Here is a 16336-nt window from a genome sequence, read left to right on the forward strand (position 1 = left end):
TGTGTGTGTGTCTCTGTGTGTGTGTGTGTGTCTCTGTGTGTGTGTGTCTCTGTGTGTGTGTGTGTCTCTCTGTGTGTGTGTCTCTGTGTGTGTGTGTGTGTGTCTCTCTGTGTGTGTGTGTGTCTCTGTGTGTGTGTGTGTGTGTGTCTCTGTGTGTGTGTGTGTGTGTCTCTGTGTGTGTGTGTGTCTCTGTGTGTGTCTCTGTGTGTGTGTGTGTGTGTGTGTGTGTCTCTGTGTGTGTCTGTGTGTGTGTCTCTGTGTGTGTGTTTGTCTCTCTCTCTCTCTGTCTGTCTGTCTGTCTGTCTGTCTGTCTCTCTGTCTCTCTGTCTGTCTCTGTCTGTCTCTGTCTGTCTGTCATTCACAAACACACAGCTACACTATTGTTTGTCTCATGCCCTCTAGAGGTCAGTGGGGAGCATGAGATATTTGACATCTACTCTGTATAAACCAACTGCATGTAAATAGTGTAGGCCACTACAATTCCACATTTTTAGTGCTTTTGATGTACAGCTTTGGGTTTTAAAATCATGCAGGCGAGCACAGTAACCTTCTTGACTGTGTTTTAAATGGAGTCTAGGTAGATGGAGGAGCCTTCAGGTCAGGCTGGTGGTGCTAGAGGACCAGCCCCTTTGTTGTCAGATGGCATTTTGGCTCTCACCGGTCACGCTGGAGGGGAGAGACAACAGAGATCTGATCAGCTTATCCTTGTTTGCTTCACTGCCACAGAGCCTAATCAATTGTTAATGACTTGTTGTGTAACCAGAGATGGGACTGAGAATTCCCAGCCAAACAAAGCCCTGGCAGGCTGGCGTAGGACTGTTGCTAGCGTAGCTATGGTATAGCCTAGCTGAGTCGTTGTTGTTCAGTCACCGGTGCCTCCAATGCCATCCTGGCTCAGTTCTCCTAGGTGCAGGTTACCATGGTGACATTACTGCTGAGTGCCTCCCTCCGTGTGGTTCGTCATACCTGAGACACGTCAGTGGATTCGTTAGCTGATTAGAGCATGGTGACGGATTACCCTTGCTCTTTGCATTACAGGAGAGACATCCAGGCCTTCACTGTATGACACTATTAGTGATGCAGTGCCTCGCTTCTCATTTGACAATCTCTCTCTTTAAGGATATGCCTATATATAGGTTAGTACAGACATCTCCTCTCTCCTTCTGTGTCTCTCTCAGGATGTTCTCAAATGGGATAAAGTCGAATGAAATGATGCGCCCAATGAAAGCCGTAGGATGACACGGGATGGTGCTGACACGCTGTGGCTCCTCCCACTAATTGTCTCGTGTCTTACTGTGGGACTGGAGGGCGAGAGGCTGGCCATCATGAGCTGAGCTCAGAGTGGTTGGGTGGGTGGGAGGGGGACCTGGAGCCTGTTGGAGCAGGAGAAAGGGGGAATGAGGATCCTTGGCTGTGAGGACGAGGCCCAGTGCCCCAGGAGGAACTCAATACCGCTAGCAGGTGGTCCACGTGAGAACCAGCAGGAAAAACCAACAGAGAGGAGGATATCCCACCAGTCTCATTCATACCAATCTGACGTTGTAAAGAGAGAAGAGCGGGATAATTTCCGCTGTAGTTTGAACACAGCCGTGAGTCTTTGATTTGAGGTTCTACTTCTAGGTCTACATACTGGCTCGATCAGCACCACTACTCAATGGTGTGTGCCAAACTCCAGATTTTGTGTGTGGTCAAATGTACATGCAGCACTGCCGTCCCGCCAAAAAATAAAAACAAAGGCCAATCACTGTTCATCCATTGTGCCTTACCTGCCCTGCCCAGCCCTGCCCTACCCTACTCTACCCATGCCAGAGATGTTCTGTAGGGGAGCTGGGGTCTGCTGCATTATCAAACGCCTCTCCCTCCTCGAGCCCTGTCGAGACCCATTAATAATTCCCCTCCCAGTCACTCTGCAAATGTCATTGGAGGGGAAGGCCTGAGAATAGAGAGCCCAGAAAATTCCCCACAAATTACAGCAGGAAAGGAGTAATGCCTCCCAAGAGACTGTCATAATTGGAAGGGATGGTTTCTTTGCCAGAAGCAGAAATGTTTGGAAGGTCTTTTGAAGGACTAATTTGCTTCAAGGTTCCCGTTTTAGAAATGGGAGTCGACTTCAACCAGTACAGCCCAACCTCAAGTCACCTCATCACCGAGTGCTAGGCTATGGTCAACATCTGTAATGTGACGTCGTGAATGATTCCCTTCTTTTTTTGTGCATTTTAGTTGTCAAGTGTCACGCATTTCTTGGACACATTGAAGGTTTCCATTCTGTTTGCATGGAGCTCGTGATTAATTGTGGAGTTGGTATAATTCACATGGCACAAATATAATGTAGGCTGTAAAATGTAACAAACTGTAAATTAAAATTACCCTTGGTTAGGCTACTCTAGAAGGAATAGACATTTTCTTTTTTCCGGAGCGGTGCTTGTGCAATATTGCAGATGGATATTTTTCTCTTCTGGCTGAGCAAAAGTTTTATTTTTGGCTCATGTTGTTCCTTGAAACAGACTCTGTTAGGACTAGCATCGACAATTTATTCAGGAAACGGTCCATTTCACAGATCTGTGTGCACGGCGCAGCTACATTAGCTATGGTGTGATGTCTGTGAGCTGTTCATTTGTTTAGTGTGTGAGCCAGTAGGAAAGGAAGTGTGAGACCGATCCCAGTGAAAAGCTGTTATTGGATTTATTTATCCGTGTCTGTCCGGTGATCAAGACTGGGAACTGCCAGGGACCTCACAATACAATATTATCACGATACCGTGTGCTGATATAATATGTATTGCGACTCTTATGATTCTCACAGTTCAATATGTATTCAGATTCTATACTGTGATTTGTTGCGGTTCGACGGTCCAAACATCTGCTGCAGAGGGACAAGAGCAGGCCATCAGAAAATGAGTTTTTTTTGATCAGTCATGAAATGAACAGTGCTGAAAACAAATTGGCTCCATGTTTAAAAAGAAGATGGAGAACAAGCTATGAAGGAAAAATACTAGTTTGGTGCAGGTACAGCCGAACTAGCGCAAAAATCAGATTGCGATATTGTCAAAAGGATACGATATGTTGTAAAAAATAATGTCCCGGTATGTAGCTGTATCGTCTCCCCCCCCCCCCATCACTACTGGTGATGTCTTTTTGTCCTTAATACCCATAGCCTTATACAGTCTTTTCCCATCTTTCCTCCCATTGTCTTCTTCTATGGCAGGTATAGTTCATTCATTTGCTCAAATAATAATTAATGCAATTCATTAATTATACAGGGAAGTAGCCTTGCTTAGTATTTAGGATTGCAGCACCATCATTATCTCATCAAATGATTGTCGCTGAGGCTGTATCTTGTTTTTCCCCCTCCACTACTCTAACACAGACAGGTCTAGGTCTTAGAAATAATCCAACTCTTTTTAAATCTCTCTCTAATCTGGGCAGTCTCTCAAAAGCACATGCTCAGCTTTCCCCTCTGAACTCGCGGCCGCTCCAGTCATGTCATTTTATGTGGAATAGTTTTTTTTTACGCCCGCCAACAGTTTCCATGGTAACAGGGACTTAGGGGAGTCGCACATCAACGCGGCTACTTCTGCTGTGTGTGCACAGCGAGCAGATGTGCCGGAGAGATCCACACAACAATGCACTGCTCTCTCCAAATGCCACGGATGAGAGGAGACGGAGAGCACTCAATCAATATAATTTTTCTCTTGTTGCTCCACCATTTATATTGTGTTATTTTGTTTTAAATGAAAGGATAGTCTGAGTGAATTTTCACTCTCTGGTTTCTCTCCTCCCCCCTGGGCCACGGCGACTCCCCTCTCTCCCTGTCCAGGGCTTCCTGAGTCGCAGACTGAAGGGTTCCATCAAACGCACCAAGAGCCAACCCAAGCTGGACCGCAACAGCAGCTTCAGAAACATCCTGCCGGGCTTCAAAACCGCGGACAATGACAGGTGAGATGCAACTAAACAAGTACTTCACATACACACACACACACACACACAACTATTTTCCAACGGGTCTAACTATACATTTGAGTGAGGTTTTTTTCTCTCGCTTGAGTAGCCTTGTTTCACTGTCAAAAATCAAATTAACCATTTAGTGTTCAGCAAAATAACAACGCAATGTCAAATACAGGTAGCCTAGTCAAATAATTAACATCCAATCACATTAACCGTAACTCGCTTGCGGGAATTCCACTAACGGTCCGTATGTAGCCAAACGTAGCTGCTGCTCATCCTGTTTGCTCGAAAATTGATCAATGGTTACAAAAAAAAGTACGGCCCGCGCCCATAGAGACACATACCAGCTCTACTGGTAGTACTGCTACTACCAGAAGTACTACACCTGTCGACGACACAAGTTGTTCTGCTTCCACGAGCACATCCAATGCTAGCATCAGTTATTCTACATTTGTTGTTAACCCAGCTAGTGTGGACACCGACAGTTGTGAATCTGATGCAGCCGAAGAGCTACTGCCCCCTTAACCGGGAAAGCACCAAACAACAGACAGGGACATTGGATCATCGAAGAGGCACAAATATGATGAGAACTACATTGATTTTGGGGTTCACTTATATTGGGAGTAGTGCCTTTCCTCATCCACAGTGTGTTATATGTGCAAAAGTACTATCTCACAACTCGATGAAACTCTTGCGCAGACATTTAGAAACACAACATGCCAATTTGAAAAATAAGCCGCAGGAGTTTTTTGAGCGAGAATTAAGACATGTATAAAAGCAACAGATACATTTAATAATAAGGGGCTAGAAGCGTCTTACATGGTGAGCTACCGAGTGTCTAGGACAGGCAAGCCCCATACTATTGTGGATGACTTAATTATTCTTGCTGCCGCGGACATGGCTGGGACAATGCTGGGGGAAAAGGCCCAAAAAACTATACAGACAATGCCTTCATCAAACAACACTGTTTCACGACGCATCAATGACCTGGCAGGAGAAGTTTTGAAACATTTAATGCTTCGCATACAAGCCAGTGAACTCTATGCGTTACAGCTGGATGAGTCAGGCATGGCGGGCCTGGCACAGCTCCTGGTATATGTCCGTTACGTTTATGGGAGGCCAATTAATCCTATAGATCAATTAATCCTCTTCTGGAAACCAGGACAACAGGAGAGGTTTTTAAAAGGTCTGGACAGCTTTGTGACATCAAATGGACTTTGGGGGTCAAGATGTGTTGGTATCTGTACTGATGGCACAAAAGCCATGACAGGGAGTCATAGTGGAGTGGTAAAGCACGTGCATGCAGTTGCTCCCGACGCCACTTGGGTACACTACTGCAGCATCCACCGAGAGGCTCTTGCTGCCAAAGGAATGTCTGACAGCTTGAAAGACGTTTTGGACACTACAGTGAAAATGGTTAACTTTGTTAAAGCAAGGCCCCTGAAAATACACTCTCGTTTATTTTCTGCACTATGCAATGATATGGGCAGCGACCATGTAACGCTTTTACAACATACAGAAGTGCACTTGTTATCAAGGGGCAAAGTATTGACACTTTTTTTTTAAATTGAGAGACGAGCTTAAAGTTTTCTTTACTAACCATCATTTTCACTTGTCTGCATGATGATGAGTTTCTCACACGACTGGCCTATCTGGGTGATGTTTTTTCTCGCCTGAATGATCTGAATCTAGGATTACAGAATGACACTCTTCAGACAGTATCGTGGTTGCTGACTGTTCTATACTGTTGCTGTGAATCATTTTACATTTTATTCATTTAGCAGACGCTCTTATCCAGAGTGACTTAGAGTCATGCAGGGATTTATATGGTTCTTAACCTACACACACAGTACAGGCTCTTGTTGAGGTGGGAGAGGGATTGGCTGAGCTGTGCTGTGCTGTCAGGAGATTTCATCCACCATTACACCTGCCCATTATCCCGGGGCTGGACGAAAAGGAAATCCTCCTCATGGCAACCACAAGGCAGGGGAGCCTGATTTATTATCTACACAGCCACTAGTGGCCATGCTTGTTTTTTGTTTTTTTAGGCAAGTCCGTTAAGAACAAATTCTTATTTACAATGACGGCCTACCCTGGCCAAGCCCAAACGATGCTTGGACAATTGTGTATGGGACTCCCAATCACATCCGGTTGTGACACCTCTAGCACTAAGATGCAGTGCCATAGAATGCTGTGCCACTCAGGAGCCCAGTGTGTAATGTGTACGCTCTACTGGAGTAAGGGAAAGAGGGATACCTAGTCAGAGGTACATCTGAATGCCTTCAACTGAAATGTGTCTTCCGCATTTAACCCCACCCCTCTGAATCAGAGAGGTGCAGGGGGCTGCCTTAATCAACATCCACATTCAGAATGACAGATTTTTACCTTGTCCGCTCGGGGATTCAATCCAGCAACCTTTCGGTTACTGGCCTAACACTCTAACCACTAGGCTATGATGCAGTGGACCACAGATGCTTGAATTGTGGGTGTTACTTTTGAGGGTGTGTTTGTGTGGGTGTGTTTGGAACTGGCATCCTAGCTCCTGGCTCTAGTAGTGTAGAAGAGCAGACCGAGGGGGTGCCATCATCACCAGTCTATGGCAGGTCCACTCTTCTCAATTAGTTTACACTACCCACTGAGTGAGTGTTTGTGTTTCTATAATTACATGGACTTCCCTCAAATATAGAGGTTGAATGAAGTGCAGTATCTTTAGAATATCAAATTGCAATAAAATTGCAGTATTGAATTGCAATACATACAGTGGGGCAAAAAAGTATTTAGTCAGCCACCAATTGTGCAAGTTCTCCCACTTAAAAAGATGAGAGAGGCCTGTAATTTTCATCATAGGTACACTTCAACTATAACAGACAAAATTAGAAAAACAAATCCAGAAAATCACATTGTAGGATTTTTAATGAATTTATTTGCAAATTATGGTGGAAAATAAGTATTTGGTCAATAACAAAAGTTTATCTCAATAATTTGTTATATACCCTTTGTTGGCAATGACAGAGGTCAAACGTTTTCTGTAAGTTTTCACAAGGTTTTCACACACTGTTGCTAGTATTTTGGCCCATTCCTCCATGCAGATCTCCTCTAGAGCAGTGATGTTTTGGGGCTGTTGCTGGGAAACACAGACTTTCAACTCCCTCCAAAGATTTTCTATGGGGTTGAGATCTGGAGACTGGCTAGGCCACTACAGGACCTTGAAATGCTTCTTACGGGCGGTGTGTTTGGGATCATTGTCGTGCTGAAAGACCCAGCCACGTTTCATCTTCATTGCCCTTGCTGATGGAAGGAGGTTTTCACTCAAAATCTCACGATACATGGCCCCATTCATTCTTTCCTTTACATGAATCAGTCGTCCTCAGCCCCAAAGCATGATGTTTCTACCCCCATGCTTCACAGTAGGTATGGGGTTCTTTGGATGCAACTCAGCATTCTTTGTCCTCCAAACACGACGTGTTGAGTTTTTACCAAAAAGTTTTATTTTGGTTTCATCGGACCATATGACATTCTCCCAAATGCTCTCTAGCAAACTTCAGACGGGCCTGGACATGTACTGGCTTAAGCAGGGGGACACGTCTGGCACTGCAGGATTTGAGTCCTTGGCGGCGTAGTGTTTTACTGATGGTAGGCATTGTTATTTTGGTCCCAGCTCTCTGCAGGTCATTCACTAGGTCCCCACATGTGGTTCTGGGATTTTTGCTCACCGTTCTTGTGATCATTTTGACCCCACGGGGTGAGATCTTGCGTGGAGCCCCAGATCAAGGGAGATTATCAGTGGTCTTGTATGTCTTCCATTTCCTAATAATTGCTCCCACAGTTGATTTCTTCAAACCAAGCTGCTTACCTATTGCAGATTCAGTCTTCCCAGCCTGGTGCAGGTCTATTTTGTTTCTGGTGTCCTTTGACAGCTCTTTGGTCTTGGCCATAGTGGAGTTTGGAGTGTGACTGTTTGAGGTTGTGGACAGGTGTATTTTATACTGATAACAAGTTCAAACAGGTGCCATTAATACAGGTAACGAGTGGAGGACAGAGGAGCCTCTTAAAGAAGTTGTTACAGGTCTGTGAGAGCCAGAAATCTTGCTTGTTTGTAGGTGACCAAATACTTATTTTCCACCATAATTTGCAAATACATTCATTAAAAATCCTACAATGTGGCCTCCCGGGTGGCGCAGTGGTTAAGGGCGCTGTACTGCAGCGCCAGTCCCTGGGTTCGCGCCCAGGCTCTGTCGTAACTGGCCGCGACCGGGAGGTCCGTGGGGCGGCGCACAATTGGCCTAGCGTCGTCCGGGTTAGGGAGGGCTTGGTCGGTAGGGGTGTCCTTGTCTCATCGTGCACCAGCGACTCCTGTGGCGGGCCGGGCGCAGTGCGCGCTAACCAAGGTGGCCAGGTACACAGCGTTTCCTCCGACACATTGGTGCGGCTGGCTTCCGGGTTGGATGCACGCTGTGTTAAGAAGCAGTGCGGCTTGGTTGGGTTGTGTATCGGAGGACGCATGACTTTCAACCTTCGTCTCTCCCGAGCCCGTACGGGAGTTGTAGTGATGAGACAAGATGGTAGCTACTACAACAATTGGATACCACGAAATTGAGGAGAAAAAGGGGTAAAATTAAAATAATAATAATAATAATAAATAATAAATAATAATAATAAATAATAAAATGTGATTTTCTGGATTTTTTTCTCTCATTTTGTCTGTCATAGTTGAAGTGTACCTATGATGACAATTACAGGCCTCTCTCATCTTTTTAAGTGGGAGAACTTGCACAATTGGTGGCTGACTAAATACTTTTTTGCCCCACTGTATGTGCCCGACCAGCTCGATTCAGTCTTATGTAGAAACATTTGAAATGGTGTTTTTTACATTGGATAAAGTTAGAGGCTCACTCAGAGCTAGAAAATGGTATATCAGACACTACAGTTGAGGAACAATGGGAAAGTAATTCTGCTTTAAAAGTTGATAAACCTGTAATCTCACTTTTGAGAAAATGGCCCTTGAATGTTTTGGTAAACCTACTGGAGAGCTCTTCTTAGTCTACACTCATTCAGCATTGTTCACACCCTCTTAAGCCTTAGCCCCACCCATCTCTTTAATGATTCACATGTGAGGCCATGTACTCAACAACCAAGATTTAAAGACTAAAGGCTGGTTTATACTACGTCTATCGACAGTTGTATCAGTGACATCAGGAACATTCTATTGTCGTCCGACATCAAACCTGTTGTTATGAAAAGTTATAAACACAAAAACTACAGGCTGCATGACATCAGCAGCCTGGTGGTCCAAAATAGCATAACTAGTGTATTTTAACACCAATAAACTCACCCATTTAATAATGTATTTAGTATATGTCAGTCTAGCAAACCAGGCTACTAAAAGCAACTTTCTAAGCAATGTTTTTGTTAGTTTCTAGCTAGCCAGTTCAAATATTGACCATGTCATATAGCTGACAACGTCTTTATTTTAGTTCATTTGTCCTCAATATTACAGGAAAATAAACTCACAATAAGATCATTATTTACAAGTTAATGGCGAGCCAATTACAGAAAATAGCTTACAGTTGTGAGTGTGATGAAATGAAAGCAGGGAATTCTATTGGAGAATTTTAGAACTTGGACACTGTCTTGTTGGCCCAATGTTATATGTTTGGTGCAGGTCATGTTCTTCACATTAGCGTCTCTGGTAAAATCAAATATTTGTGACAAGGACAGGATACAGAAGGTCTAGTAAAATGGTTACTTGCACAGTGATGTTTTGTTTTAAACATGTAGCTAACTAGCTAAACAATTAACCATAATCCCAACTCATAATATTCCAACCCTGCATGAATCTGCAGGTAGCTAACCAACTAGGTTAGACTATAGCTAGCAATTCAAATGGCTATGTTTGACAAACAAAATACATTTTTAATCTAGCAAAACAGGCAACTAAAAGCAACTTTCTTAACATTGTTTTGGGTCGTTTCTAGCTTATTAGCTAATGTTAAGTTAACTAGCAATGCAAATGGCTCTGAGATATGAATAATATTACGACACAGATCATACACTTAACGTTAGCTAGCTAGCTAGCTAGCTAGCTACAGTACGCTTTAACTTGAAATTAAAATGACTTTCTGACCAAATAAAAAAATGTATAATATCTGAAAATGTAGCTAGCTAGACTATCTTACATGGATGGACGCTTCTCCCTCTGTCACGGATGCCATGGTTGTCCTTAGTTTGAAAATGTAATCCGGAGACTAGTTTTATACAAAAGCCTGCTGTGTGTTCTCTTTTCGACTCCCTCTGCATTTTTGCAATCAAAATGCAGAATTGTCTCCATCTCCTTAGCTATCATACTCTAATTCCACCGGGCATTCCACTGATTTCAAAACTAGGTCGTCCAGAAAGTGGAGAGGAACACGTTTTCAGTTCTACTATGTGTCATGACTGTCCTGTAAGGATCCAAATAGGTCAGATCAGGTTTGCAACGACTGATTTTAGCCAGACCCCCTCTCACACGCAGGGAGGGGTTAACAACTCATGCCCTGTTGTAAATCAAGGTAGGAGATTCAGGTCCCCCTCTCCAAATTCACCCGAAAGAATGTTGTTTCAACAGACTCTTGCCGAAGCTCGAACACGTTCTAAAGCAAATACTGGAACAATATTTTGAAATGGTCAGAGGCGATCTATAGAACACTGTCATATAGTTTATTTTGTGATGTAATTAAAAATGTTAAAGGAAACACTAACTTAGAAAGTATTCCTACTACATGTGTGAAGTGTCCATCCTATGCGTTGTGCATGTAATATGAAAATGATATGTTTTTGTTAAGAGGGATATGATTTGAGAAACTGTAAGATAATTGTTTTATATAACTTTGTACAAGTTACGTCCCTGAGTGAGGTCAGAGAGCGTGTCAGCCTGACGGAACCGCCCTTTCTAACAAACTGTATGAAAGGATGGGTTAAGAATTAACATATCGGACCAGAGAGACGTAGAGCTTCAGCTCACGTTTAAAGTGGCTTGAACTCTGAATCTCAACAGGAGGTAGAGACGATAAAGTCGCCTCCCGGACAATCACTGGTACAGCTGATTAGCTGTCCTAAGTAAAGTATCTAGAAAAGCAAATTGAAGTGGGACCATTCTACTACTCTGCTCAAACCAGCATAGTACTCTACTCTCATCCCCCACTAGGAACCGTCAACACGGCTGGCTAGCCCATCTTCAAAGAGGCATCATCATCTGTTCAGGACTACACGACAAGTCACCGGATACCGGACAACTACAGAAAAGGACAACAGAAGACTTGTGGAACCATTTTGGGACAAATCAGAGCCTTACAAGCGTGCCGCTAAAAGGCACAACCCCATTTCCAAGGCTGCCCGGTTCCAAGAGAGATACACGGTGAACCAAGGCATTTTCACGTAAATGCATTCATGATTTCTTACTCCAAGTGGGTGGCGGTTCGTGTGCAAAGTATAGGAGTACTAATAAGTGAGAGTCATTTTTAAATGTACCAAGTTTGTGTCTCTGTCCCTCTCTTGCCCTCTCAATGTAATTTGTAACAAGCAGCCATATTGTTGCCAGTCCGCTAGGGACCTGTGTTTTTATGTATTAAGTGTGTATGTTTATCCTGTGTTACCATTTAGTTAGCTAGTAAATAAATAAGCCAATTTGTGATGTACTGAATCATATGTAAGGCTTGGGTTTTTGCAGAGGCAAGGAGGTAATGACTGTTCAGAAGGATATGATGCGAGGTTATGATTAATAAGTTGACTGTCTATAGATGTGATAGGCAAGGTTCTTTACAGTTTCTGAACATGTGCCCTCCCATTTTAAAGCCATTATCAGCCATCTCATTATCAAGCCTGTATGATGCGCTAATATAGTGGGCTTTCTCCATATTCCATAGCTGCACACTGTGTTGTGACATAATGCCATGTGTTTGGACCTCCTTTGTCTTTGAGACATTTGTTCTGCTGACCCGGGTCGCCTTGGCCTTTCTTCGGGTAGATGCCCAGAACAGTGAACTGAGGAGGAGGCACCCACCCAGGGCTGTACTGTTTCAGTGGTCTCACTTCCATTGCCTGGTTATCCATATAAAAGGTTTCCAGGTCATATTTATACCCCAGCTCAGGGCAGTACTGTACAGGCAGTGGCCTAATTAATTACAGTCGCACACAGCTCTGTAACCGAGTGAATGCCAGGCATGAGAACAGAACACACAGTAATACCAGGAGATATGAAGGCTTCTCAGATGCATGAGTCTTTGTGTCTTTCTTTTGGGCTTTAAGGCAGAGAAATAGGAAATTATTATTATTATTATTTATTATTATTTTTAGCCCTTTTTCTCTGCAATTGGGAGTTAGTCTTGTCCCATCGCTGCATCTCAACTACGGACTCGGGAGTGGCGAAGGTCGGAGCCATATATCCTCCGAAACATGACCCTGCCAAGCCGCGCTGCTTCTTGACACACCGCCCGCTTAACCCAGAAGCCAGCCGCACCAATGTGTCAGAGGTCTGTCCAACGCTGGTCCGACCAAGCTGACTCCACACTCCAAGACTGCTTCCATCACGTGGACTGGGAGATGTTTCGTATTGCGTCAGATAACAACATTGACGAATACGCTGATTCGGTGTGCGAGTTCATTAGAACGTGCGTTGAAGATGTCGTTCCCATAGCAACGATTAAAACATTCCCTAACCAGAAACCGTGGATTGATGGCAGCATTCGTGTGAAACTGAAAGCGCGAACCACTGCTTTTAATCAGGGCAAGGTGTCTGGTAACATGACCGAATACAAACAGTGCAGCTATTCCCTCCGCAAGGCTATCAAACAAGCTAAGCGCCAGTACAGAGACAAAGTAGAATCTCAATTCAACGGCTCAGACACAAGAGGCATGTGGCAGGGTCTACAGTCAATCACGGACTACAGGAAGAAATCCAGCCCAGTCACGGACCAGGATGTCTTGCTCCCAGGCAGACTAAATAACTTTTTTGCCCGCTTTGAGGACAATACAGTGCCACTGACACGGCCTGCAACGAGAACAAGCTTCTGCAGCCGAGGTGAGTAAGACATTTAAACGTGATAACCCTCGCAAGGCTGCAGGCCCAGACGGCATCCCCAGCCGCGCCCGCAGAGCATGCGCAGACCAGCTGGCCGGTGTGTTTACGGACATATTCAATCAATCCCTATACCAGTCTGCTGTTCCCACATGCTTCAAGAGGGCCACCATTGTTCCTGTTCCCAAGAAAGCTAAGGTAACTGAGCTAAACGACTACCGCCCCGTAGCACTCACTTCCGTCATCATGAAGTGCTTTGAGAGACTAGTCAAGGACCATATCACCTCCACCCTACCTGACACCCTAGACCCACTCCAATTTGCTTACCGCCCAAATAGGTCCACAGACGATGCAATCTCAACCACACTGCACACTGCCCTAACCCATCTGGACAAGAGGAATACCTATGTGAGAATGCTGTTCATCGACTACAGCTCGGCATTCAACACCATAGTACCCTCCAAGCTCGTCATCAAGCTCGAGACCCTGGGTCTCGACCCCGCCCTGTGCAACTGAGTACTGGACTTCCTGACGGGCCGCCCCCAGGTGGTGAGGGTAGGCAACAACATCTCCTCCCCGCTGATCCTCAACACTGGGGCCCCACAAGGGTGCGTTCTGAGCCCTCTCCTGTACTCCCTGTTCACCCACGACTGCGTGGCCACGCACGCCTCCAACTCAATCATCAAGTTTGCGGACGACACAACAGTGGTAGGCTTGATTACCAACAACGACGAGACGGCCTACAGGGAGGAGGTGAGGGCCCTCGGAGTGTGGTGTCAGGAAAATAACCTCACACTCAACGTCAACAAAACTAAGGAGATGATTGTGGACTTCCGGAAACAGCAGAGGGAACACCCCCCTATCCACATCGATGGAACAGTAGTGGAGAGGGTAGCAAGTTTTAAGTTCCTCGGCATACACATCACAGACAAACTGAATTGGTCCACTCACACAGACAGCATCGTGAAGAAGGCGCAGCAGCGCCTCTTCAACCTCAGGAGGCTGAAGAAATTCGGCTTGTCACCAAAAGCACTCACTAACTTCTACAGATGCACAATCGAGAGCATCCTGGCGAGCTGTATCACCCCCTGGTATGGCAACTGCACCGCCCTCAACCGTAAGGCTCTCCAGAGGGTAGTGAGGTCTGCACAACGCATCACCGGGGGCAAACTACCTGCCCTCCAGGACACCTACACCACCCGATGTCACAGGAAGGCCATAAAGATCATCAAGGACATCAACCACCCGAGCCACTGCCTGTTCACCCCGCTATCATCCAGAAGGCGAGGTCAGTACAGGTGCATCAAAGCTGGGACCGAGAGACTGAAAAGCAGCTTCTATCTCAAGGCCATCAGACTGTTAAACAGCCACCACTAACACTGAGTGGCTGCTGCCAACACACTGACACTGACTCAACTCCAGCCACTTTAATAATGGGAATTGATATTGTAAATATATCACTAGCCACTTTAAACAATGCTACCTTATATAATGTTACTTACCCTACATTATTCATCTCATATGCATACGTATATACTGTACTCTATATCATCGACTGTATCCTTATGTAATACATGTATCACTAGCCACTTTAAACTATGCCACTTTGTTTACATACTCATCTCATTTGTACATACTGTACTCGATACCATCTACTGTATCTTGCCTATGCTGCTCTGTACCATCACTCATTCATATATCCTTATGTACATATTCTTTATCCCCTTACACTGTGTACAAGACAGTAGTTTTGGAATTGTTAGTTAGATTACTTGTTATTACTGCATTGTCGGAACTAGAAGCACAAGCATTTCGCTACACTCGCATTAACATCTGCTAACCATGTGTATGTGACAAATAAAATTTGATTTGATTTGAGGAAACATCGTCCAGCTGGTGACTGAAGTCAGCTTGCAGGCGCCCGGCCCGCCACAAGGATTCGTTAGAGCGCGATGGGACAAAGAAATCCCAGCTGCCCAAATCCTCCCCTAACATAGACCACGCTGGGCCAATTGCGCTCCGCCTCATGGGTCTCTCGGGTCACGGCCGGCTGTGAGCCTGGGATCAAACCCAGGTCTCTAGTGACTCCTCAAGACCGCTGCGTCACTCGGAGGACCAAGAGGAAATGTTTTGATGGCAAGCTGCTGTCTCAGATTCCCGAGCCTGATAACGAGATGTATTTGTATTAAATATAGTCACACAGGCATGAATTCCAGCTGATACTGTATACTGCATTTCTATTGGCCTTGTTGAGCCAGTGATTGCTCAGTGGGTAGGTCCTCTGGGTTCTGGACCAAAGCTGTGAGTACTAGGAAAGGCCAGTGATGCTGCTATGTGCTGAGATATGGACGTGATGGGAGTATGAGCGTGCAGTGAAGGGCCCGACGTAGTGGATTAAGTGTAAGATTCTAAGGAGAGTGGATGCGATTTGTACATTGAGATAGGGTTGGGCATGTGTGTGATGTGTAGACAGACGATGGGTCCCTGGCACCTATTGGGGATTAACCTCATCAAATCCTAACCAACCAGCCCATCAGCCTCCCTCTGAATTGGGCTGAATGGGCTCCCTCTCCTCCTCCCCTCCCCCAGTCTCTTTGAGCATGCTCTCTGTTACCCGCTTCTCTCTCCTTGACATAAGAGGACCTGCTCCTTCCATTCCTGAGCCATCTGCTCTGACTGACTGACTGACCATGCATTCTACACCATCAACATTATAGCCCCCTGATTTAGTCACCAAATAAGTAGTAACTCTACCCAGGAAATGCACTGAATAGATGAATCAATAATGTACTGTATGTTCTCAGATGCATCCTAACTGTTTCAATGTCACTCAGGTATTTACTGACATAGCCCGGGCAGTCAGGGATTAGCGATATGGATGTGGCGCATAATAATTACCGGATGAGGATTTAGCCTCGCTGTCTGCAGCCTTTTTGAGTCTCTGAGATTCATGCTTAATTGGATGACTTGCTGGCATTTCATGCCTTCTGGAAGGTGAGGGAATTCCTAATCTTGTAGGGCAGCCTATTATTATAGGCTAAATCTGTACGATTTCTCGCTTTTCAAGGGTCATTTCCAAAAATGAGATCTATCTATTGATTCCTGAATAATATAAGTATTAAAAATGCCTCATGACTGGATCCATACACTACAATTAGGGACTAGGTCTTCATTGTATTTTTGTCTAATTGCAATACTGATGTCAAATCTCCTATCCATATTTCTGTTAAAATGTAATTGATTTATTCAGATAAAGCCTATTTGATAAATTAGTCTGTTTTAGTAGCCTGTAATCGTAAGTTACGCTTCAGTGACGTATTTCCATTGTCTTATTGCCTCT

General features: G+C 44.8%; 1 protein-coding gene across 1 annotated transcript in view; it reads left to right on the forward strand.

Moving 5' to 3' along the window:
• LOC139389865 (disabled homolog 2-interacting protein-like) overlaps window positions 1–16336 on the forward strand; it is a 47973-nt gene that overhangs the window by 1936 nt on the left and 29701 nt on the right. Inside the window, exon 2 of the mRNA XM_071136859.1 lies at window positions 3817–3935. Within this exon, the coding sequence (XP_070992960.1) occupies window positions 3817–3935 (119 nt within the window). The remainder of the gene's footprint in view (window positions 1–3816; window positions 3936–16336) is intronic.

This window comes from Oncorhynchus clarkii, chromosome 30 (genome assembly GCF_045791955.1).
Source record: "Oncorhynchus clarkii lewisi isolate Uvic-CL-2024 chromosome 30, UVic_Ocla_1.0, whole genome shotgun sequence".
Classification (NCBI taxonomy): domain Eukaryota; kingdom Metazoa; phylum Chordata; class Actinopteri; order Salmoniformes; family Salmonidae; genus Oncorhynchus; species Oncorhynchus clarkii.